The sequence below is a fragment of the Drosophila pseudoobscura genome, chromosome 2 (genome assembly GCF_009870125.1).
Source record: "Drosophila pseudoobscura strain MV-25-SWS-2005 chromosome 2, UCI_Dpse_MV25, whole genome shotgun sequence".
NCBI classification, from domain to species: Eukaryota; Metazoa; Arthropoda; class Insecta; order Diptera; family Drosophilidae; genus Drosophila; species Drosophila pseudoobscura.
In genome coordinates, this window is record NC_046679.1 from 17,482,374 (window position 1) to 17,504,758 (window position 22,385).

The 22,385-nt window shown below is 41.3% G+C and overlaps 16 protein-coding genes and 1 pseudogene across 16 annotated transcripts; 9 read left to right on the forward strand and 8 right to left on the reverse strand.

Moving 5' to 3' along the window:
• Positions 1-593: 593 nt before the first annotated feature.
• Positions 594-1,031, forward strand: LOC117185619 (histone H4). Its single transcript, XM_033385759.1, has one exon. The coding sequence runs from the start codon at positions 669-671 to the stop codon at positions 978-980; it is 312 nt and encodes a 103-aa protein (XP_033241650.1). The 5' UTR covers positions 594-668; the 3' UTR covers positions 981-1,031.
• A 498-nt stretch (positions 1,032-1,529) lies between these two features.
• On the reverse strand, positions 1,530-2,045 carry LOC26533430 (histone H2A-like). The gene has a single exon (XM_015179649.2). It carries the CDS (start codon positions 2,042-2,044, stop codon positions 1,604-1,606), a length of 441 nt encoding a protein of 146 aa, XP_015035135.1. The 5' UTR covers position 2,045; the 3' UTR covers positions 1,530-1,603.
• Positions 2,046-2,145: 100 nt separating this feature from the next.
• LOC117185612 (histone H2B) lies at positions 2,146-2,589 on the forward strand. Its single transcript, XM_033385751.1, has one exon. The coding sequence runs from the start codon at positions 2,207-2,209 to the stop codon at positions 2,576-2,578; it is 372 nt and encodes a 123-aa protein (XP_033241642.1). The 5' UTR covers positions 2,146-2,206; the 3' UTR covers positions 2,579-2,589.
• Positions 2,590-3,000: 411 nt separating this feature from the next.
• On the reverse strand, positions 3,001-3,864 carry LOC117185608 (histone H1-like). The gene has a single exon (XM_033385746.1). The coding sequence runs from the start codon at positions 3,800-3,802 to the stop codon at positions 3,035-3,037; it is 768 nt and encodes a 255-aa protein (XP_033241637.1). The 5' UTR covers positions 3,803-3,864; the 3' UTR covers positions 3,001-3,034.
• Positions 3,865-5,745: 1,881 nt separating this feature from the next.
• On the forward strand, positions 5,746-6,183 carry LOC117185618 (histone H4). Its single transcript, XM_033385757.1, has one exon. The coding sequence runs from the start codon at positions 5,821-5,823 to the stop codon at positions 6,130-6,132; it is 312 nt and encodes a 103-aa protein (XP_033241648.1). The 5' UTR covers positions 5,746-5,820; the 3' UTR covers positions 6,133-6,183.
• A 488-nt stretch (positions 6,184-6,671) lies between these two features.
• On the reverse strand, positions 6,672-7,201 carry LOC117185609 (histone H2A-like). Its single transcript, XM_033385747.1, has one exon. The coding sequence runs from the start codon at positions 7,184-7,186 to the stop codon at positions 6,746-6,748; it is 441 nt and encodes a 146-aa protein (XP_033241638.1). The 5' UTR covers positions 7,187-7,201; the 3' UTR covers positions 6,672-6,745.
• An 86-nt stretch (positions 7,202-7,287) lies between these two features.
• On the forward strand, positions 7,288-7,731 carry LOC117185614 (histone H2B). The gene has a single exon (XM_033385753.1). The coding sequence runs from the start codon at positions 7,349-7,351 to the stop codon at positions 7,718-7,720; it is 372 nt and encodes a 123-aa protein (XP_033241644.1). The 5' UTR covers positions 7,288-7,348; the 3' UTR covers positions 7,721-7,731.
• Positions 7,732-8,142: 411 nt separating this feature from the next.
• On the reverse strand, positions 8,143-9,006 carry LOC26533245 (histone H1-like). The gene has a single exon (XM_033385745.1). The coding sequence runs from the start codon at positions 8,942-8,944 to the stop codon at positions 8,177-8,179; it is 768 nt and encodes a 255-aa protein (XP_033241636.1). The 5' UTR covers positions 8,945-9,006; the 3' UTR covers positions 8,143-8,176.
• A 1,882-nt stretch (positions 9,007-10,888) lies between these two features.
• Positions 10,889-11,326, forward strand: LOC117185642 (histone H4). Its single transcript, XM_033385838.1, has one exon. It carries the CDS (start codon positions 10,964-10,966, stop codon positions 11,273-11,275), a length of 312 nt encoding a protein of 103 aa, XP_033241729.1. The 5' UTR covers positions 10,889-10,963; the 3' UTR covers positions 11,276-11,326.
• A 487-nt stretch (positions 11,327-11,813) lies between these two features.
• On the reverse strand, positions 11,814-12,343 carry LOC26532290 (histone H2A-like). Its single transcript, XM_015179646.2, has one exon. The coding sequence runs from the start codon at positions 12,326-12,328 to the stop codon at positions 11,888-11,890; it is 441 nt and encodes a 146-aa protein (XP_015035132.1). The 5' UTR covers positions 12,329-12,343; the 3' UTR covers positions 11,814-11,887.
• Positions 12,344-12,429: 86 nt separating this feature from the next.
• LOC117185638 (histone H2B) lies at positions 12,430-12,889 on the forward strand. Its single transcript, XM_033385833.1, has one exon. The coding sequence runs from the start codon at positions 12,491-12,493 to the stop codon at positions 12,860-12,862; it is 372 nt and encodes a 123-aa protein (XP_033241724.1). The 5' UTR covers positions 12,430-12,490; the 3' UTR covers positions 12,863-12,889.
• Positions 12,890-13,238: 349 nt separating this feature from the next.
• Positions 13,239-14,156, reverse strand: LOC117185632 (histone H1-like; annotated as a pseudogene).
• A 1,889-nt stretch (positions 14,157-16,045) lies between these two features.
• On the forward strand, positions 16,046-16,493 carry LOC26532676 (histone H4). The gene has a single exon (XM_015179643.2). It carries the CDS (start codon positions 16,121-16,123, stop codon positions 16,430-16,432), a length of 312 nt encoding a protein of 103 aa, XP_015035129.1. The 5' UTR covers positions 16,046-16,120; the 3' UTR covers positions 16,433-16,493.
• Positions 16,494-17,308: 815 nt separating this feature from the next.
• On the reverse strand, positions 17,309-17,815 carry LOC26533162 (histone H2A-like). Its single transcript, XM_015179656.2, has one exon. It carries the CDS (start codon positions 17,798-17,800, stop codon positions 17,360-17,362), a length of 441 nt encoding a protein of 146 aa, XP_015035142.1. The 5' UTR covers positions 17,801-17,815; the 3' UTR covers positions 17,309-17,359.
• An 86-nt stretch (positions 17,816-17,901) lies between these two features.
• LOC6903934 (histone H2B) lies at positions 17,902-18,359 on the forward strand. Its single transcript, XM_002136548.3, has one exon. It carries the CDS (start codon positions 17,963-17,965, stop codon positions 18,332-18,334), a length of 372 nt encoding a protein of 123 aa, XP_002136584.1. The 5' UTR covers positions 17,902-17,962; the 3' UTR covers positions 18,335-18,359.
• A 322-nt stretch (positions 18,360-18,681) lies between these two features.
• LOC117185633 (histone H1-like) lies at positions 18,682-19,601 on the reverse strand. The gene has a single exon (XM_033385828.1). The coding sequence runs from the start codon at positions 19,537-19,539 to the stop codon at positions 18,772-18,774; it is 768 nt and encodes a 255-aa protein (XP_033241719.1). The 5' UTR covers positions 19,540-19,601; the 3' UTR covers positions 18,682-18,771.
• Positions 19,602-21,482: 1,881 nt separating this feature from the next.
• On the forward strand, positions 21,483-21,930 carry LOC117185641 (histone H4). Its single transcript, XM_033385837.1, has one exon. The coding sequence runs from the start codon at positions 21,558-21,560 to the stop codon at positions 21,867-21,869; it is 312 nt and encodes a 103-aa protein (XP_033241728.1). The 5' UTR covers positions 21,483-21,557; the 3' UTR covers positions 21,870-21,930.
• The last annotated feature ends 455 nt before the right edge of the window (positions 21,931-22,385 follow it).

The following is a 22,385-nucleotide window of genomic DNA, read 5'->3' on the forward strand; positions in this document are numbered from 1 at the left end:
ACTTAAGCACGCTCGCCACGGATACGTCTGGCCAGTTGGATGTCCTTGGGCATGATTGTGACACGCTTGGCATGGATGGCGCACAAGTTGGTATCTTCGAAGAGACCGACCAGATAGGCTTCGCTAGCTTCCTGGAGTGCCATTACTGCCGAGCTCTGGAAACGCAAGTCAGTTTTGAAATCCTGAGCGATTTCACGAACCAAACGCTGGAAAGGCAGTTTGCGGATCAGCAACTCGGTACTCTTCTGGTAGCGACGGATTTCACGGAGGGCAACAGTGCCGGGGCGATAGCGATGAGGTTTCTTCACGCCTCCGGTTGCTGGAGCACTTTTACGTGCGGCCTTGGTAGCCAGTTGTTTGCGCGGCGCCTTGCCACCAGTCGATTTACGAGCAGTCTGCTTGGTACGGGCCATTTTCACTATTCACTTTCAAAGTCTGAATTTGTAATAATCTATAGCTCATCCCGCAACTTACTTATATAGCATTCTTCTGGTGGAGGGTTGAAACGAGAGAGTTGCCGAAGCATGCTATTTCATTTCACGAGCGAGATGCACATATCATTCGGACTCACTCGTGTTTCGATGGTGTTTTGTATAAATACAAGCGATACAAAATGTGGATGGCATTCGTTCTTCGTGTCGTAAAGTGAAACAACATAGTGAAAGAAAATGACTGGTCGTGGTAAAGGTGGCAAAGGCTTGGGAAAGGGAGGCGCTAAGCGTCATCGCAAGGTTCTGCGTGATAACATCCAGGGTATCACGAAGCCCGCTATCCGCCGTTTGGCTCGTCGTGGCGGTGTAAAACGTATCTCGGGACTCATCTACGAGGAAACTCGTGGAGTGCTGAAAGTGTTTTTGGAAAACGTTATCCGTGATGCCGTCACCTACACCGAACATGCCAAGAGGAAGACAGTCACAGCCATGGATGTTGTGTATGCTCTGAAGAGACAAGGCCGCACGCTGTACGGTTTCGGCGGTTAAGAAAATCAGTAGTCTGCTGTTCAAAAGTAACCATAAATTAAACAATCGGTCCTTTTCAGGACCACAAAATAATCTAGAAGAGAGACATATTTTCATAATTATGAATCGTACTTGATAATAGTAAAGTAAAATCAGAATAATGAAAGAAAAAATGAATTGATTGTCGAGTCATTGATTGCAATACGCAATTCCCATCTACTATGTATGTACATATGTATGTGCGCTGCATATAGTAGTGTTTTTCTTTCTTTCAGTCTAAAGGTTCAGCCATCTTTCCAAGATGGGCACTTTTTGGTCGAAAGTATTCTCGTAGATAAACTTGGGTAGAAATATGGGTAGGTAGGAAAAATTTGGGTTCTTTCTTGGCAAGCAAACATTGAATTTCATCCGTTGTTCAGATGAGTCGGACGCAACTGTACTTTCTGTACCTGTACCAAAAAAAAAACAAAAATATGCGTGTTTGGCCTGCAGAAATATGTGCATTTTATTTCAACTGATAATAATGAATGATAATAAATTATGAAAATTCTCTTAATTCTTTAGTCATAGTTTGGTCGTCCTGAAAAGGACGTTTTGGTTTATATATTGTACAAGAATGTAAATTGTTTTTGCTATTGGAACATTTATGCCTTCTTCTCGGTCTTCTTGGGCAGCAGAACGGCCTGGATGTTGGGCAACACACCACCCTGAGCAATGGTGACGCCTGAGAGCAGTTTGTTCAACTCCTCATCGTTGCGGATGGCCAGCTGCAGATGGCGAGGGATAATTCTCGTCTTCTTGTTATCACGGGCAGCATTGCCAGCCAACTCGAGAACTTCAGCGGCCAAGTATTCCATCACGGCTGCCAGGTAAACGGGAGCGCCGGCACCGACACGCTCGGCATAGTTGCCCTTGCGAAGTAGACGATGAATACGACCAACAGGGAACTGAAGACCAGCACGGTTCGACCGAGACTTTGCCTTTCCCTTCACTTTGCCACCTTTACCACGACCAGACATGTTAATAGATTCCTTTTCTTTTTCACTGTTCACACACGAATGTTGTCCAACCCCACAGAACGCCATATTTATACCTTTTCCGACTGCATGACCGCTCAACCAAGGGGTGGGTTTTCGCCCGCTACGAAATGTATGTTAAACCTGAACAGACTACTCGAATAAAACTATAAGGTTCTGAGCCCAGTCCGTTCAAACACATTAAGTGTTTTACATAAAGTGAAGTGAAAAATGCCTCCCAAGACTAGTGGAAAGGCAGCCAAAAAGGCTGGAAAGGCTCAGAAGAACATTACCAAGAACGACAAGAAGAAGAAGCGCAAGAGGAAGGAGAGCTATGCCATCTATATTTACAAAGTTCTGAAGCAAGTCCATCCTGACACTGGTATTTCGTCGAAAGCGATGAGCATCATGAACAGCTTTGTAAATGACATCTTCGAGCGCATTGCTGCCGAGGCGTCTCGCTTGGCTCATTACAACAAGCGCTCAACCATCACCAGTCGGGAAATCCAAACGGCTGTGCGCCTGCTGCTGCCGGGAGAGCTGGCCAAGCACGCTGTTAGTGAGGGAACCAAGGCTGTCACCAAGTACACCAGCTCCAAGTAAATTGGTTTCGAGCAAAACCCAAAAAGGCCCTTTTCAGGGCCACAAAATGTTCTTCCAAAGAAATTCCATTTTCAATATACTATGTATAATTTCATCGATATGCAAGAAATATATGCACAATACAATAAAAATTGTATTCAATTGCCGACCTCTGAGATACAGCGTCTGTGTGAACGGTTTTTCATACATATGTACATATTTACGTATTTGATTCGGTTCGGGGAAAATGCATTCCGAATAAGTCTTTGAATAACGTTTGAACTGGATGCTAAATATTAAATATCTGTTGCATACTCGTATGCTGTATATACTGTATGCAAGACAAGGCTCGATAATTTGTATCTCTTTTGAATATAGTTTTGTAGCCCTGAAAAGGGCTTGTTTAAATCAATTTCAGACGGATACATCTAAAATTTCGAATGTGACCTTGTACACCAACGTGTACTGTTTCACACTTTACTTTTTGGCCGCTGTCGTCTTGGCTTTCGGCTTCTTTACAGTGGCGGGAGCTGCTGGCTTCTTCGTTGTCTTCTTGGGCTTGACAGATGCCGCTGCAGCTACAGCCTTTGCTTTTGGCTTTGGTTTTGCTGGGCTCGACTTGGCCTTTGTCGCTGCTGGCTTCGCCTTCACGATTCCAGTTTTCTTCGCATCCTTAGCCTTTGCCTTCTCAGTTTTCTTCTTCTCGGCGGTCTTCTTGGTGGCGACTGACTTCTTCACCTTTAGTTTCTTGTCACCGGCAGCGGCTGCTTTTTTAGGGCTTGCTGTCTTCTTGGTTGCCGCCGACGACGATGACGCCACCTTCTTACTTTTAACTTTCTTCTCGACAGATGCAACCTTTGGCTTGGGCTCCTTTTTGGCGGAAGCCGACAGCTTGAACGAACCAGATGCACCCTTTCCCTTTGTTTGGATCAGCTTTCCATTGGCAACGGCCGACTTCAAGTACTTCTTGATAAATGGGGCCAGTTTCTGGGCATCGCATTTGTATTCGGCAGTAATATATTTCTTGATTGCCAAAAGCGATGAGCCGCCACGTTCCTTCAAGCTCTTAATCGAAGCGTCAACCATTTGCTGAGTTGGGGGATGCGATGGTGGAGCTGTGGGCTTCTTTGCCTTTGCAGTAGCAGCAGCGGATCCAGATGCCTTTTTGGCGGCCACCTTCTTCTCCGCTGGCACTGGTGGAGCAGCCACTGGAGACGCGGATGTTGCAACTGCAGAATCAGACATTATTCTTTACAAAATTACACTTTTCAATGAAAAAACACCGTTGCAGACCTGGGCTATGGTCCCTCGTTCGAATGAGAAGCGAGTAGAAGGGCAGTACGAATATGATTTTAGCAATGGTGATTTGTTTGTTAGAAGTTTCATTGAACGTCTGTCTTATTTTTGCTTTTCTATATATAACTATTAACTAATTGTAATATATTTTCATTGATTCATATTGTTAAATATTTCAAATATTACTGTAAATCATTTATTTTGTGAATATCGTCCATCATCGATTTTTAATAATTGTGCAAACTTTGACAACTAGTTATCCAACTCTTATATTTCGGATTCAATGATATTAATAAATAACAATGCTGGCTCATTTTGCTAAACTTTTTTTTGAAACATAAAATTTGAACAATTTACTTTAAGAGACAATAAACATATATTCACATATCGTTTAGTATGGTATTTTAAAATCGTGTTGAAAATAACCCTATCGAGTAGAAAAAGACCACTTTCTGGATATGTTCAACATTGAATTTAGGGGTCAACAAATATAAATGTTTAAAAATATATTGTTTAAAGCCATTTTTCTTAAGGAAATGAACACGATTTTCAATTTTATGTTATTTCTGATCCATTTTTGCCAATATTTACCCAAAAATAACATACTTTCTTACCCACATAGCACTACAAATTAAGTTCATCTCAAAGTAAAAATCGAAAAAATAAATTTTACTTAAATTTTATTGTCTATACCAATTTATACGAATCTTAAGAACATATTTCATTTACTTTTGTTGAAGATTTTCATATATTTTCATTTATAACGACCATTTATTGCATACGAGTATACCAGTAGTAGATTCGAAAAATATCAAATGCAATTTATTGGTCAGTGGAAAAATATAAAATTACGTTAAAAGGGTTTGTATTCTATTCTAGTTCCGCAGCTCTAGCTGTTTGTTTCTGATAGGTTTATCACCTCGCAACAAAAATATATTTGTTGTTTCCCAAATACATAGAAATTACATATATATCGCCGCAATTTAACCATACACAAATGTTGTCCCCCTTTTAGAATTCTTACAATCAGCATAATTCTTTAATGAAAAACCCGAAGATGTCAAAACATTCGTCTAACTATACATTTAATACGGATCGTATACGGTATTCTCCCAATCCCATTCTGTTTTGTATCTAAACCAACGCTCTAGCACAAAGCAAAGACAAAATTACAAATATTTTATTTGGGAAAAATAGTACGAGTATGCAGAAATAAAAAATCTCATTGGAAATTATTTTGTGGTCCTGAAAAGGACCGATTTGTATGATATTTATATGCGCCTGACGAAGAAATATCAACTTAAGCACGCTCGCCACGGATACGTCTGGCCAGTTGGATGTCCTTGGGCATGATTGTGACACGCTTGGCATGGATGGCGCACAAGTTGGTATCTTCGAAGAGACCGACCAGATAGGCTTCGCTAGCTTCCTGGAGTGCCATTACTGCCGAGCTCTGGAAACGCAAGTCAGTTTTGAAATCCTGAGCGATTTCACGAACCAAACGCTGGAAAGGCAGTTTGCGGATCAGCAGCTCGGTACTCTTCTGGTAGCGACGGATTTCACGGAGGGCAACAGTGCCGGGGCGATAGCGATGAGGTTTCTTCACGCCTCCGGTTGCTGGAGCACTTTTACGTGCGGCCTTGGTAGCCAGTTGTTTGCGCGGCGCCTTGCCACCAGTCGATTTACGAGCAGTCTGCTTGGTACGGGCCATTTTCACTATTCACTTTCAAAGTCTGAATTTGTACTAATCGATCGCGCATCCCGCAAACTAACTTATATAGCATTCTTCTGGTGGAGGGTTGAAACGAGAGAGTTGCCGAAGCATGCTATTTCATTTCACGAGCGAGATGCACATATCATTCGGACTCACTCGTGTTTCGATGGTGTTTTGTATAAATACAAGCGATACAAAATGTGGATGGCATTCGTTCTTCGTGTCGTAAAGTGAAACAACATAGTGAAAGAAAATGACTGGTCGTGGTAAAGGTGGCAAAGGCTTGGGAAAGGGAGGCGCTAAGCGTCATCGCAAGGTTCTGCGTGATAACATCCAGGGTATCACGAAGCCCGCTATCCGCCGTTTGGCTCGTCGTGGCGGTGTAAAACGTATCTCGGGACTCATCTACGAGGAAACTCGTGGAGTGCTGAAAGTGTTTTTGGAAAACGTTATCCGTGATGCCGTCACCTACACCGAACATGCCAAGAGGAAGACAGTCACAGCCATGGATGTTGTGTATGCTCTGAAGAGACAAGGCCGCACGCTGTACGGTTTCGGCGGTTAAGAAAATCAGTAGTCTGCTGTTCAAAAGTAACCATAAATTAAACAATCGGTCCTTTTCAGGACCACAAAATAATCTAGAAGAGAAACATATTTTCAAAATTATGAATCGTACTTGATAATAGTAAAGTAAAAGCAGAATAATGAATGAAAAAATGAATTGATTGTCGAGTCATTCATTGCAATACGCAATTCCCATCTACTATGTATGTATGTGCGCTGCATATAGTAGTGTTCTTCTTTCTTTCAGTCTAAAGGTTCAGCCATCTTTCCAAGATGGGCACTTTTTGGTCGAAAGTATTCTCGTAGATAAACTTGGGTAGAAACATGGGTAGGTAGGAAAAATTTGGGTTCTTTCTTGGCAAGCAAACATTGAATTTCATCCGTTGTTCAGATGAGTCGGACGCAACTGTACTTTCTGTACCTGTACCAAAAAAAACAAAAATATGCGTGTTTGGCCTGCAGAAATATGTGCATTTTATTTCAACTGATAATAATGAATGATAATAAATTATGAAAATTCTCTTAATTCTTTAGTCATAGTTTGGTCGTCCTGAAAAGGACGTTTTGGTTTATATATTGTACAAGAATGTAAATTGTTTTTGCTATTGGAACATTTATGCCTTCTTCTCGGTCTTCTTGGGCAGCAGAACGGCCTGGATGTTGGGCAACACACCACCCTGAGCAATGGTGACGCCTGAGAGCAGTTTGTTCAACTCCTCATCGTTGCGGATGGCCAGCTGCAGATGGCGAGGGATAATTCTCGTCTTCTTGTTATCACGGGCAGCATTGCCAGCCAACTCGAGAACTTCAGCGGCCAAGTATTCCATCACGGCTGCCAGGTAAACGGGAGCGCCGGCACCGACACGCTCGGCATAGTTGCCCTTGCGAAGTAGACGATGAATACGACCAACAGGGAACTGAAGACCAGCACGGTTCGACCGAGACTTTGCCTTTCCCTTCACTTTGCCACCTTTACCACGACCAGACATGTTAATAGATTCCTTTTCTTTTTCACTGTTCACACACGAATGTTGTCCAACGCCACAGAACGCCATATTTATACCTTTTCCGACTGCATGAGCGCTCAACCAAGGGGTGGGTTTTCGCCCGCTACGAAATGTATGTTAAACCTGAACAGACTACTCGAATAAAACTATAAGGTTCTGAGCCCAGTCCGTTCAAACACATTAAGTGTTTTACATAAAGTGAAGTGAAAAATGCCTCCCAAGACTAGTGGAAAGGCAGCCAAAAAGGCTGGAAAGGCTCAGAAGAACATTACCAAGAACGACAAGAAGAAGAAGCGCAAGAGGAAGGAGAGCTATGCCATCTATATTTACAAAGTTCTGAAGCAAGTCCATCCTGACACTGGTATTTCGTCGAAAGCGATGAGCATCATGAACAGCTTTGTAAATGACATCTTCGAGCGCATTGCTGCCGAGGCGTCTCGCTTGGCTCATTACAACAAGCGCTCAACCATCACCAGTCGGGAAATCCAAACGGCTGTGCGCCTGCTGCTGCCGGGAGAGCTGGCCAAGCACGCTGTTAGTGAGGGAACCAAGGCTGTCACCAAGTACACCAGCTCCAAGTAAATTGGTTTCGAGCAAAACCCAAAAAGGCCCTTTTCAGGGCCACAAAATGTTCTTCCAAAGAAATTCCATTTTCAATATACTATGTATAATTTCATCGATATGCAAGAAATATATGCACAATACAATAAAAATTGTATTCAATTGCCGACCTCTGAGATACAGCGTCTGTGTGAACGGTTTTTCATACATATGTACATATTTACGTATTTGATTCGGTTCGGGGAAAATGCATTCCGAATAAGTCTTTGAATAACGTTTGAACTGGATGCTAAATATTAAATATCTGTTGCATACTCGTATGCTGTATATACTGTATGCAAGACAAGGCTCGATAATTTGTATCTCTTTTGAATATAGTTTTGTAGCCCTGAAAAGGGCTTGTTTAAATCAATTTCAGACGGATACATCTAAAATTTCGAATGTGACCTTGTACACCAACGTGTACTGTTTCACACTTTACTTTTTGGCCGCTGTCGTCTTGGCTTTCGGCTTCTTTACAGTGGCGGGAGCTGCTGGCTTCTTCGTTGTCTTCTTGGGCTTGACAGATGCCGCTGCAGCTACAGCCTTTGCTTTTGGCTTTGGTTTTGCTGGGCTCGACTTGGCCTTTGTCGCTGCTGGCTTCGCCTTCACGATTCCAGTTTTCTTCGCATCCTTAGCCTTTGCCTTCTCAGTTTTCTTCTTCTCGGCGGTCTTCTTGGTGGCGACTGACTTCTTCACCTTTAGTTTCTTGTCACCGGCAGCGGCTGCTTTTTTAGGGCTTGCTGTCTTCTTGGTTGCCGCCGACGACGATGACGCCACCTTCTTACTTTTAACTTTCTTCTCGACAGATGCAACCTTTGGCTTGGGCTCCTTTTTGGCGGAAGCCGACAGCTTGAACGAACCAGATGCACCCTTTCCCTTTGTTTGGATCAGCTTTCCATTGGCAACGGCCGACTTCAAGTACTTCTTGATAAATGGGGCCAGTTTCTGGGCATCGCATTTGTATTCGGCAGTAATATATTTCTTGATTGCCAAAAGCGATGAGCCGCCACGTTCCTTCAAGCTCTTAATCGAAGCGTCAACCATTTGCTGAGTTGGGGGATGCGATGGTGGAGCTGTGGGCTTCTTTGCCTTTGCAGTAGCAGCAGCGGATCCAGATGCCTTTTTGGCGGCCACCTTCTTCTCCGCTGGCACTGGTGGAGCAGCCACTGGAGACGCGGATGTTGCAACTGCAGAATCAGACATTATTCTTTACAAAATTACACTTTTCAATGAAAAAACACCGTTGCAGACCTGGGCTATGGTCCCTCGTTCGAATGAGAAGCGAGTAGAAGGGCAGTACGAATATGATTTTAGCAATGGTGATTTGTTTGTTAGAAGTTTCATTGAACGTCTGTCTTATTTTTGCTTTTCTATATATAACTATTAACTAATTGTAATATATTTTCATTGATTCATATTGTTAAATATTTCAAATATTACTGTAAATCATTTATTTTGTGAATATCGTCCATCATCGATTTTTAATAATTGTGCAAACTTTGACAACTAGTTATCCAACTCTTATATTTCGGATTCAATGATATTAATAAATAACAATGCTGGCTCATTTTGCTAAACTTTTTTTTGAAACATAAAATTTGAACAATTTACTTTAAGAGACAATAAACATATATTCACATATCGTTTAGTATGGTATTTTAAAATCGTGTTGAAAATAACCCTATCGAGTAGAAAAAGACCACTTTCTGGATATGTTCAACATTGAATTTAGGGGTCAACAAATATAAATGTTTAAAAATATATTGTTTAAAGCCATTTTTCTTAAGGAAATGAACACGATTTTCAATTTTATGTTATTTCTGATCCATTTTTGGCCAATATTTACCCAAAAATAACATACTTTCTTACCCACATAGCACTACAAATTAAGTTCATCTCAAAGTAAAAATCGAAAAAATAAATTTTACTTAAATTTTATTGTCTATACCAATTTATACGAATCTTAAGAACATATTTCATTTACTTTTGTTGAAGATTTTCATATATTTTCATTTATAACGACCATTTATTGCATACGAGTATACCAGTAGTAGATTCGAAAAATATCAAATGCAATTTATTGGTCATTGGAAAAATATAAAATTACGTTAAAAGGGTTTGTATTCTATTCTAGTTCCGCAGCTCTAGCTGTTTGTTTCTGATAGGTTTATCACCTCGCAACAAAAATATATTTGTTGTTTCCCAAATACATAGAAATTACATATATATCGCCGCAATTTAACCATACACAAATGTTGTCCCCCTTTTAGAATTCTTACAATCAGCATAATTCTTTAATGAAAAACCCGAAGATGTCAAAACATTCGTCTAACTATACATTTAATACGGATCGTATACGGTATTCTCCCAATCCCATTCTGTTTTGTATCTAAACCAACGCTCTAGCACAAAGCAAAGACAAAATTACAAATATTTTATTTGGGAAAAATAGTACGAGTATGCAGAAATAAAAAATCTCATTGGAAATTATTTTGTGGTCCTGAAAAGGACCGATTTGTATGATATTTATATGCGCCTGACGAAGAAATATCAACTTAAGCACGCTCGCCACGGATACGTCTGGCCAGTTGGATGTCCTTGGGCATGATTGTGACACGCTTGGCATGGATGGCGCACAAGTTGGTATCTTCGAAGAGACCGACCAGATAGGCTTCGCTAGCTTCCTGGAGTGCCATTACTGCCGAGCTCTGGAAACGCAAGTCAGTTTTGAAATCCTGAGCGATTTCACGAACCAAACGCTGGAAAGGCAGTTTGCGGATCAGCAGCTCGGTACTCTTCTGGTAGCGACGGATTTCACGGAGGGCAACAGTGCCGGGGCGATAGCGATGAGGTTTCTTCACGCCTCCGGTTGCTGGAGCACTTTTACGTGCGGCCTTGGTAGCCAGTTGTTTGCGCGGCGCCTTGCCACCAGTCGATTTACGAGCAGTCTGCTTGGTACGGGCCATTTTCACTATTCACTTTCAAAGTCTGAATTTGTACTAATCGATCGCGCATCCCGCAAACTAACTTATATAGCATTCTTCTGGTGGAGGGTTGAAACGAGAGAGTTGCCGAAGCATGCTATTTCATTTCACGAGCGAGATGCACATATCATTCGGACTCACTCGTGTTTCGATGGTGTTTTGTATAAATACAAGCGATACAAAATGTGGATGGCATTCGTTCTTCGTGTCGTAAAGTGAAACAACATAGTGAAAGAAAATGACTGGTCGTGGTAAAGGTGGCAAAGGCTTGGGAAAGGGAGGCGCTAAGCGTCATCGCAAGGTTCTGCGTGATAACATCCAGGGTATCACGAAGCCCGCTATCCGCCGTTTGGCTCGTCGTGGCGGTGTAAAACGTATCTCGGGACTCATCTACGAGGAAACTCGTGGAGTGCTGAAAGTGTTTTTGGAAAACGTTATCCGTGATGCCGTCACCTACACCGAACATGCCAAGAGGAAGACAGTCACAGCCATGGATGTTGTGTATGCTCTGAAGAGACAAGGCCGCACGCTGTACGGTTTCGGCGGTTAAGAAAATCAGTAGTCTGCTGTTCAAAAGTAACCATAAATTAAACAATCGGTCCTTTTCAGGACCACAAAATAATCTAGAAGAGAACATATTTTCATAATTATGAATCGTACTTGATAATAGTAAAGTAAAAGCAGAATAATGAATGAAAAAATGAATTGATTGTCGAGTCATTCATTGCAATACGCAATTCCCATCTACTATGTATGTATGTGCGCTGCATATAGTAGTGTTCTTCTTTCTTTCAGTCTAAAGGTTCAGCCATCTTTCCAAGATGGGCACTTTTTGGTCGAAAGTATTCTCGTAGATAAACTTGGGTAGAAACATGGGTAGGTAGGAAAAATTTGGGTTCTTTCTTGGCAAGCAAACATTGAATTTCATCCGTTGTTCAGATGAGTCGGACGCAACTGTACTTTCTGTACCTGTACCAAAAAAAACAAAAATATGCGTGTTTGGCCTGCAGAAATATGTGCATTTTATTTCAACTGATAATAATGAATGATAATAAATTATGAAAATTCTCTTAATTCTTTAGTCATAGTTTGGTCGTCCTGAAAAGGACGTTTTGGTTTATATATTGTACAAGAATGTAAATTGTTTTTGCTATTGGAACATTTATGCCTTCTTCTCGGTCTTCTTGGGCAGCAGAACGGCCTGGATGTTGGGCAACACACCACCCTGAGCAATGGTGACGCCTGAGAGCAGTTTGTTCAACTCCTCATCGTTGCGGATGGCCAGCTGCAGATGGCGAGGGATAATTCTCGTCTTCTTGTTATCACGGGCAGCATTGCCAGCCAACTCGAGAACTTCAGCGGCCAAGTATTCCATCACGGCTGCCAGGTAAACGGGAGCGCCGGCACCGACACGCTCGGCATAGTTGCCCTTGCGAAGTAGACGATGAATACGACCAACAGGGAACTGAAGACCAGCACGGTTCGACCGAGACTTTGCCTTTCCCTTCACTTTGCCACCTTTACCACGACCAGACATGTTAATAGATTCCTTTTCTTTTTCACTGTTCACACACGAATGTTGTCCAACGCCACAGAACGCCATATTTATACCTTTTCCGACTGCATGAGCGCTCAACCAAGGGGTGGGTTTTCGCCCGCTACGAAATGTATGTTAAACCTGAACAGACTACTCGAATAAAACTATAAGGTTCTGAGCCCAGTCCGTTCAAACACATTAAGTGTTTTACATAAAGTGAAGTGAAAAATGCCTCCCAAGACTAGTGGAAAGGCAGCCAAAAAGGCTGGAAAGGCTCAGAAGAACATTACCAAGAACGACAAGAAGAAGAAGCGCAAGAGGAAGGAGAGCTATGCCATCTATATTTACAAAGTTCTGAAGCAAGTCCATCCTGACACTGGTATTTCGTCGAAAGCGATGAGCATCATGAACAGCTTTGTAAATGACATCTTCGAGCGCATTGCTGCCGAGGCGTCTCGCTTGGCTCATTACAACAAGCGCTCAACCATCACCAGTCGGGAAATCCAAACGGCTGTGCGCCTGCTGCTGCCGGGAGAGCTGGCCAAGCACGCTGTTAGTGAGGGAACCAAGGCTGTCACCAAGTACACCAGCTCCAAGTAAATTGGTTTCGAACAAAACCCAAAAAGGCCCTTTTCAGGGCCACAAAATGTTCTTCCAAAGAAATTCCATTTTCAATATACTATGTATAATTTCATCGATATGCAAGAAATATATGCACAATACAATACAAATTTTATTCAATTGCCGACCTCTGAGATACAGCGTCTGTGTGAACGGTTTTTCATACATATGTACATATTTGATGTATGGTATGTATTTGATTCGGTTCGGGGAAAATGCATTCCGAATAAGTCTTTGAATAACGTTTGAACTGGATGCTAAATATTAAATATCTGTAGCATACTCGTATGCTGTATATACTGTATGCAAGACAAGGCTCGATAATTTGTATCTCTTTTGAATATAGTTTTGTAGCCCTGAAAAGGGCTTGTTTAAATCAATTTCAGACGGATACATCTAAAATTTCGAATGCGACCTTGTACACCAACGTGTACTGTTTCACACTTTACTTTTTGGCCGCTGTCGTCTTGGCTTTCGGCTTCTTTACAGTGGCGGGAGCTGCTGGCTTCTTCGTTGTCTTCTTGGGCTTGACAGATGCCGCTGCAGCTACAGCCTTTGCTTTTGGCTTTGGCTTTGGTTTTGCTGGGCTCGACTTGGCCTTTGTCGCTGCTGGCTTCGCCTTCACGATTCCAGTTTTCTTCGCATCCTTAGCCTTTGCCTTCTCAGTTTTCTTCTTCTCGGCGGTCTTCTTGGTGGCGACTGACTTCTTCACCTTTAGTTTCTTGTCACCGGCAGCGGCTGCTTTTTTAGGGCTTGCTGTCTTCTTGGTTGCCGCCGACGACGATGACGCCACCTTCTTACTTTTAACTTTCTTCTCGACAGATGCAACCTTTGGCTTGGGCTCCTTTTTGGCGGAAGCCGACAGCTTGAACGAACCAGATGCACCCTTTCCCTTTGTTTGGATCAGCTTTCCATTGGCAACGGCCGACTTCAAGTACTTCTTGATAAATGGGGCCAGTTTCTGGGCATCGCATTTGTATTCGGCAGTAATATATTTCTTGATTGCCAAAAGCGATGAGCCGCCACGTTCCTTCAAGCTCTTAATCGAAGCGTCAACCATTTGCTGAGTTGGGGGATGCGATGGTGGAGCTGTGGGCTTCTTTGCCTTTGCAGTAGCAGCAGCGGATCCAGATGCCTTTTTGGCGGCCACCTACTTCTCCGCTGGAACTGGTGGAGCAGCCACTGGAGACGCGGATGTTGCAACTGCAGAATCAGACATTATTCTTTACAAAATTACACTTTTCAATGAAAAAACACCGTTGCAGACCTGGGCTATGGTCCCTCGTTCGAATGAGAAGCGAGTAGAAGGGTAGTACGAAGATGATTTTAGCAATGGTGATTTGTTTGTTAGAAGTTTCATTGAACGTCTGTCTTATTTTTGCTTTTCTATATATAACTATTAAATAATTGTAATATATTTTCATTGATTCATATTGTTAAATATTTCAAATATTACTGTAAATCATTTATTTTGTGAATATCGTCCATCATCGATTTTTAATAATTGTGCAAACTTTGACAACTAGTTATCCAACTCTTATATTTCGGATTCAATGATATTAATAAATAACAATGCTGGCTCATTTTGCTAAACTTTTTTTTGAAACATAAAATTTGAACAATTTACTTTAAGAGACAATAAACATATATTCACATATCGTTTAGTATGGTATTTTAAAATCGTTTTGAAAATAACCCTATCGAGTAGAAAAAGACCACTTTCTGGATATGTTCAACATTGAATTTAGGGGTCAACAAATATAAATGTTTAAAAATATATTGTTTAAAGTCATTTTTCTTAAGGAAATGAACACGATTTTCAATTTTATGTTATTTCTGATCCATTTTTGCCAATATTTACCCAAAAATAACATACTTTCTTACCCACATAGCACTACAAATTAAGTTCATCTCAAAGTAAAAATCGAAAAAATAAATTGTACTTAAATTTTATTGTCTATACCAATTTATACGAATCTTAAGAACATATTTCATTTACTTTTGTTGAAGATTTTCATATATTTTCATTTATAACGACCATTTATTGCATACGAGTATACCAGTAGTAGATTCGAAAAATATCAAATGCAATTTATTGGTCATTGGAAAAATCTAAAATTACGTTAAAAGGGTTTGTATTCTATTCTAGTTCCGCAGCTCTAGCTGTTTGTTTCTGATAGGTTTGTCACCTCGCAACAAAAATATATTTTTTGTTTCCCAAATACATAGAAATTACATATATATCGCCGCAATTTAACCATACACAAATGTTGTCCCCCTTTTAGAATTCTTACAATCAGCATAATTCTTTAATGAAAAACCCGAAGATGTCAAAACATTCGTCTAACTATACATTTAATACGGATCGTATACGGTATTCTCCCAATCCCATTCTGTTTTGTATCTAAACCAACGCTCTAGCACAAAGCAAAGACAAAATTACAAATATTTTATTTGGAAAAAATAGTACGAGTATGCAGAAATAAAAAATCTCATTGGAAATTATTTTGTGGTCCTGAAAAGGACCGATTTGTATGAAATTTATATGCGCCTGACGAAGAAATATCAACTTAAGCACGCTCGCCACGGATACGTCTGGCCAGTTGGATGTCCTTGGGCATGATTGTGACACGCTTGGCATGGATGGCGCACAAGTTGGTATCTTCGAAGAGACCGACCAGATAGGCTTCGCTAGCTTCCTGGAGTGCCATTACTGCCGAGCTCTGGAAACGCAAGTCAGTTTTGAAATCCTGAGCGATTTCACGAACCAAACGCTGGAAAGGCAGTTTGCGGATCAGCAGCTCGGTACTCTTCTGGTAGCGACGGATTTCACGGAGGGCAACAGTGCCGGGGCGATAGCGATGAGGTTTCTTCACGCCTCCGGTTGCTGGAGCACTTTTACGTGCGGCCTTGGTAGCCAGTTGTTTGCGCGGCGCCTTGCCACCAGTCGATTTACGAGCAGTCTGCTTGGTACGGGCCATTTTCACTATTCACTTTCAAAGTCTGAATTTGTACTAATCGATCGCGCATCCCGCAAACTAACTTATATAGCATTCTTCTGGTGGAGGGTTGAAACGAGAGAGTTGCCGAAGCATGCTATTTCATTTCACGAGCGAGATGCACATATCATTCGGACTCACTCGTGTTTCGATGGTGTTTTGTATAAATACAAGCGATACAAAATGTGGATGGCATTCGTTCTTCGTGTCGTAAAGTGAAACAACATAGTGAAAGAAAATGACTGGTCGTGGTAAAGGTGGCAAAGGCTTGGGAAAGGGAGGCGCTAAGCGTCATCGCAAGGTTCTGCGTGATAACATCCAGGGTATCACGAAGCCCGCTATCCGCCGTTTGGCTCGTCGTGGCGGTGTAAAACGTATCTCGGGACTCATCTACGAGGAAACTCGTGGAGTGCTGAAAGTGTTTTTGGAAAACGTTATCCGTGATGCCGTCACCTACACCGAACATGCCAAGAGGAAGACAGTCACAGCCATGGATGTTGTGTATGCTCTGAAGAGACAAGGCCGCACGCTGTACGGTTTCGGCGGTTAAGAAAATCAGTATAGTCTGCTGTTCAAAAGTAACCATAAATTAAACAATCGGTCCTTTTCAGGACCACAAAATAATCTAGAAGAGAAACATATTTTCAAAATTATGAATCGTACTTGATAATAGTAAAGTAAAATCAGAATAATGAAAGAAAAAATGAATTGATTGTCGAGTCATTGATTGCAATACGCAATTCCCATCTACTATGTATGTATGTGCGCTGCATATAGTAGTGTTTTTCTTTCTTTCAGTCAGTTCAGCCTACAGTGACAGGCTAATTAGACACCATAGTATGCTCGCCAGACGATTACTACCTGCCAGGCCTTTGAGGCGGTTGAAGAGATTGGGTTTTGCCAAAACTATTGGCCAACTCTAAGTTTCCCTCCCAATATTATAATATTACTTTTTTTTTATTATTACTATATACTACACTATATTATATCTCTATAAGTCCTCTTGCATAAAGCAATAGGTTTGGTCTCCTTAATACTATTTACCTGTGTTGTTAAGATACGATATATGCAATGTACGGATTCAACGCTTAATAAATAAATAAAAAAAAAAAAAGTCAGTTCAGCCATCTTTCCAAGATGGGCACTTTTTGGTCGAAAGTATTCTCGTAGATAAACTTGGGTAGAAACATGGGTAGGTAGGAAAAATTTGGGTTCTTTCTTGGCAAGCAAACATTGAATTTCATCCGTTGTTCAGATGAGTCGGACGCAACTGTACTTTCTGTAACTGTACCAAAAAAAACAAAAATATGCGTGTTTGGCCTGCAGAAATATGTGCATTTTATTTCAACTGATAATAATGAATGATAATAAATTATGAAAATTCTCTGAATTCTTTAGTCATAGTTTCGTCGTCCTGAAAAGGACGTTTGGTTTATATATTGTACAAGAATGTAAATTGTTTTTGCTATTGGAACATTTATGCCTTCTTCTCGGTCTTCTTGGGCAGCAGAACGGCCTGGATGTTGGGCAACACACCACCCTGAGCAATGGTGACGCCTGAGAGCAGTTTGTTCAACTCCTCATCGTTGCGGATGGCCAGCTGCAGATGGCGAGGGATAATTCTCGTCTTCTTGTTATCACGGGCAGCATTGCCAGCCAACTCGAGAACTTCAGCGGCCAAGTATTCCATCACGGCTGCCAGGTAAACGGGAGCGCCGGCACCGACACGCTCGGCATAGTTGCCCTTGCGAAGTAGACGATGAATACGACCAACAGGGAACTGAAGACCAGCACGGTTCGACCGAGACTTTGCCTTTCCCTTCACTTTGCCACCTTTACCACGACCAGACATGTTAATAGATTCCTTTTCTTTTTCACTGTTCACACACGAATGTTGTCCAACGCCACAGAACGCCATATTTATACCTTTTCCGACTGCATGAGCGCTCAACCAAGGGGTGGGTTTTCGCCCGCTACGAAATGTATGTTAAACCTGAACAGACTACTCGAATAAAACTATAAGGTTCTGAGCCCAGTCCGTTCAAACACATTAAGTGTTTTACATAAAGTGAAGTGAAAAATGCCTCCCAAGACTAGTGGAAAGGCAGCCAAAAAGGCTGGAAAGGCTCAGAAGAACATTACCAAGAACGACAAGAAGAAGAAGCGCAAGAGGAAGGAGAGCTATGCCATCTATATTTACAAAGTTCTGAAGCAAGTCCATCCTGACACTGGTATTTCGTCGAAAGCGATGAGCATCATGAACAGCTTTGTAAATGACATCTTCGAGCGCATTGCTGCCGAGGCGTCTCGTTTGGCTCATTACAACAAGCGCTCAACCATCACCAGTCGGGAAATCCAAACGGCTGTGCGCCTGCTGCTGCCGGGAGAGCTGGCCAAGCACGCTGTTAGTGAGGGAACCAAGGCTGTCACCAAGTACACCAGCTCCAAGTAAATTGGTTTCGAACAAAACCCAAAAAGGCCCTTTTCAGGGCCACAAAATGTTCTTCCAAAGAAATTCCATTTTCAATATACTATGTATAATTTCATCGATATGCAAGAAATATATGCACAATACAATACAAATTTTATTCAATTGCCGACCTCTGAGATACAGCGTCTGTGTGAACGGTTTTTCATACATATGTTCGGTTCGGGGAAAATGCATTCCGAATAAGTCTTTGAATAACGTTTGAACTGGATGCTAAATATTAAATATCTGTAGCATACTCGTATGCTGTATATACTGTATGCAAGACAAGGCTCGATAATTTGTATCTCTTTTGAATATAGTTTTGTAGCCCTGAAAAGGGCTTGTTTAAATCAATTTCAGACGGATACATCTAAAATTTCGAATGCGACCTTGTACACCAACGTGTACTGTTTCACACTTTACTTTTTGGCCGCTGTCGTCTTGGCTTTCGGCTTCTTTACAGTGGCGGGAGCTGCTGGCTTCTTCGTTGTCTTCTTGGGCTTGACAGATACAGCTACAGCCTTTGCTTTTGGCTTTGGCTTTGGTTTTGCTGGGCTCGACTTGGCCTTTGTCGCTGCTGGCTTCGCCTTCACGATTCCAGTTTTCTTCGCATCCTTAGCCTTTGCCTTCTCAGTTTTCTTCTTCTCGGCGGTCTTCTTGGTGGCGACTGACTTCTTCACCTTTAGTTTCTTGTCACCGGCAGCGGCTGCTTTTTTAGGGCTTGCTGTCTTCTTGGTTGCCGCCGACGACGATGACGCCACCTTCTTACTTTTAACTTTCTTCTCGACAGATGCAACCTTTGGCTTGGGCTCCTTTTTGGCGGAAGCCGACAGCTTGAACGAACCAGATGCACCCTTTCCCTTTGTTTGGATCAGCTTTCCATTGGCAACGGCCGACTTCAAGTACTTCTTGATAAATGGGGCCAGTTTCTGGGCATCGCATTTGTATTCGGCAGTAATATATTTCTTGATTGCCAAAAGCGATGAGCCGCCACGTTCCTTCAAGCTCTTAATCGAAGCGTCAACCATTTGCTGAGTTGGGGGATGCGATGGTGGAGCTGTGGGCTTCTTTGCCTTTGCAGTAGCAGCAGCGGATCCAGATGCCTTTTTGGCGGCCACCTTCTTCTCCGCTGGCACTGGTGGAGCAGCCACTGGAGACGCGGATGTTGCAACTGCAGAATCAGACATTATTCTTTACAAAATTACACTTTTCAATGAAAAAACACCGTTGCAGACCTGGGCTATGGTCCCTCGTTCGAATGAGAAGCGAGTAGAAGGGCAGTACGAAGATGATTTTAGCAATGGTGATTTGTTTGTTAGAAGTTTCATTGAACGTCTGTCTTATTTTTGCTTTTCTATATATAACTATTAACTAATTGTAATATATTTTCATTGATTCATATTGTTAAATATTTCAAATATTACTGTAAATCATTTATTTTGTGAATATCGTCCATCATCGATTTTTAATAATTGTGCAAACTTTGACAACTAGTTATCCAACTCTTATATTTCGGATTCAATGATATTAATAAATAACAATGCTGGCTCATTTTGCTAAACTTTTTTTTGAAACATAAAATTTGAACAATTTACTTTAAGAGACAATAAACATATATTCACATATCGTTTAGTATGGTATTTTAAAATCGTTTTGAAAATAACCCTATCGAGTAGAAAAAGACCACTTTCTGGATATGTTCAACATTGAATTTAGGGGTCAACAAATATAAATGTTTAAAAATATATTGTTTAAAGCCATTTTTCTTAAGGAAATGAACACGATTTTCAATTTTATGTTATTTCTGATCCATTTTTGCCAATATTTACCCAAAAATAACATACTTTCTTACCCACATAGCACTACAAATTAAGTTCATCTCAAAGTAAAAATCGAAAAAATAAATTTTACTTAAATTTTATTGTCTATACCAATTTATACGAATCTTAAGAACATATTTCATTTACTTTTGTTGAAGATTTTCATATATTTTCATTTATAACGACCATTTATTGCATACGAGTATACCAGTAGTAGATTCGAAAAATATCAAATGCAATTTATTGGTCATTGGAAAAATCTAAAATTACGTTAAAAGGGTTTGTATTCTATTCTAGTTCCGCAGCTCTAGCTGTTTGTTTCTGATAGGTTTGTCACCTCGCAACAAAAATATATTTTTTGTTTCCCAAATACATAGAAATTACATATATATCGCCGCAATTTAACCATACACAAATGTTGTCCCCCTTTTAGAATTCTTACAATCAGCATAATTCTTTAATGAAAAGCCCGAAGATGTCAAAACATTCGTCTAACTATACATTTAATACGGATCGTATACGGTATTCTCCCAATCCCATTCTGTTTTGTATCTAAACCAACGCTCTAGCACAAAGCAAAGACAAAATTACAAATATTTTATTTGGAAAAAATAGTACGAGTATGCAGAAATAAAAAATCTCATTGGAAATTATTTTGTGGTCCTGAAAAGGACCGATTTGTATGATATTTATATGCGCCTGACGAAGAAATATCAACTTAAGCACGCTCGCCACGGATACGTCTGGCCAGTTGGATGTCCTTGGGCATGATTGTGACACGCTTGGCATGGATGGCGCACAAGTTGGTATCTTCGAAGAGACCGACCAGATAGGCTTCGCTAGCTTCCTGGAGTGCCATTACTGCCGAGCTCTGGAAACGCAAGTCAGTTTTGAAATCCTGAGCGATTTCACGAACCAAACGCTGGAAAGGCAGTTTGCGGATCAGCAGCTCGGTACTCTTCTGGTAGCGACGGATTTCACGGAGGGCAACAGTGCCGGGGCGATAGCGATGAGGTTTCTTCACGCCTCCGGTTGCTGGAGCACTTTTACGTGCGGCCTTGGTAGCCAGTTGTTTGCGCGGCGCCTTGCCACCAGTCGATTTACGAGCAGTCTGCTTGGTACGGGCCATTTTCACTATTCACTTTCAAAGTCTGAATTTGTACTAATCGATCGCGCATCCCGCAAACTAACTTATATAGCATTCTTCTGGTGGAGGGTTGAAACGAGAGAGTTGCCGAAGCATGCTATTTCATTTCACGAGCGAGATGCACATATCATTCGGACTCACTCGTGTTTCGATGGTGTTTTGTATAAATACAAGCGATACAAAATGTGGATGGCATTCGTTCTTCGTGTCGTAAAGTGAAACAACATAGTGAAAGAAAATGACTGGTCGTGGTAAAGGTGGCAAAGGCTTGGGAAAGGGAGGCGCTAAGCGTCATCGCAAGGTTCTGCGTGATAACATCCAGGGTATCACGAAGCCCGCTATCCGCCGTTTGGCTCGTCGTGGCGGTGTAAAACGTATCTCGGGACTCATCTACGAGGAAACTCGTGGAGTGCTGAAAGTGTTTTTGGAAAACGTTATCCGTGATGCCGTCACCTACACCGAACATGCCAAGAGGAAGACAGTCACAGCCATGGATGTTGTGTATGCTCTGAAGAGACAAGGCCGCACGCTGTACGGTTTCGGCGGTTAAGAAAATCAGTATAGTCTGCTGTTCAAAAGTAACCATAAATTAAACAATCGGTCCTTTTCAGGACCACAAAATAATCTAGAAGAGAAACATATTTTCAAAATTATGAATCGTACTTGATAATAGTAAAGTAAAATCAGAATAATGAAAGAAAAAATGAATTGATTGTCGAGTCATTGATTGCAATACGCAATTCCCATCTACTATGTATGTATGTGCGCTGCATATAGTAGTGTTTTTCTTTCTTTCAGTCAGTTCAGCCTACAGTGACAGGCTAATTAGACACCATAGTATGCTCGCCAGACGATTACTACCTGCCAGGCCTTTGAGGCGGTTGAAGAGATTGGGTTTTGCCAAAACTATTGGCCAACTCTAAGTTTCCCTCCCAATATTATAATATTACTTTTTTTTTATTATTACTATATACTACACTATATTATATCTCTATAAGTCCTCTTGCATAAAGCAATAGGTTTGGTCTCCTTAATACTATTTACCTGTGTTGTTAAGATACGATAT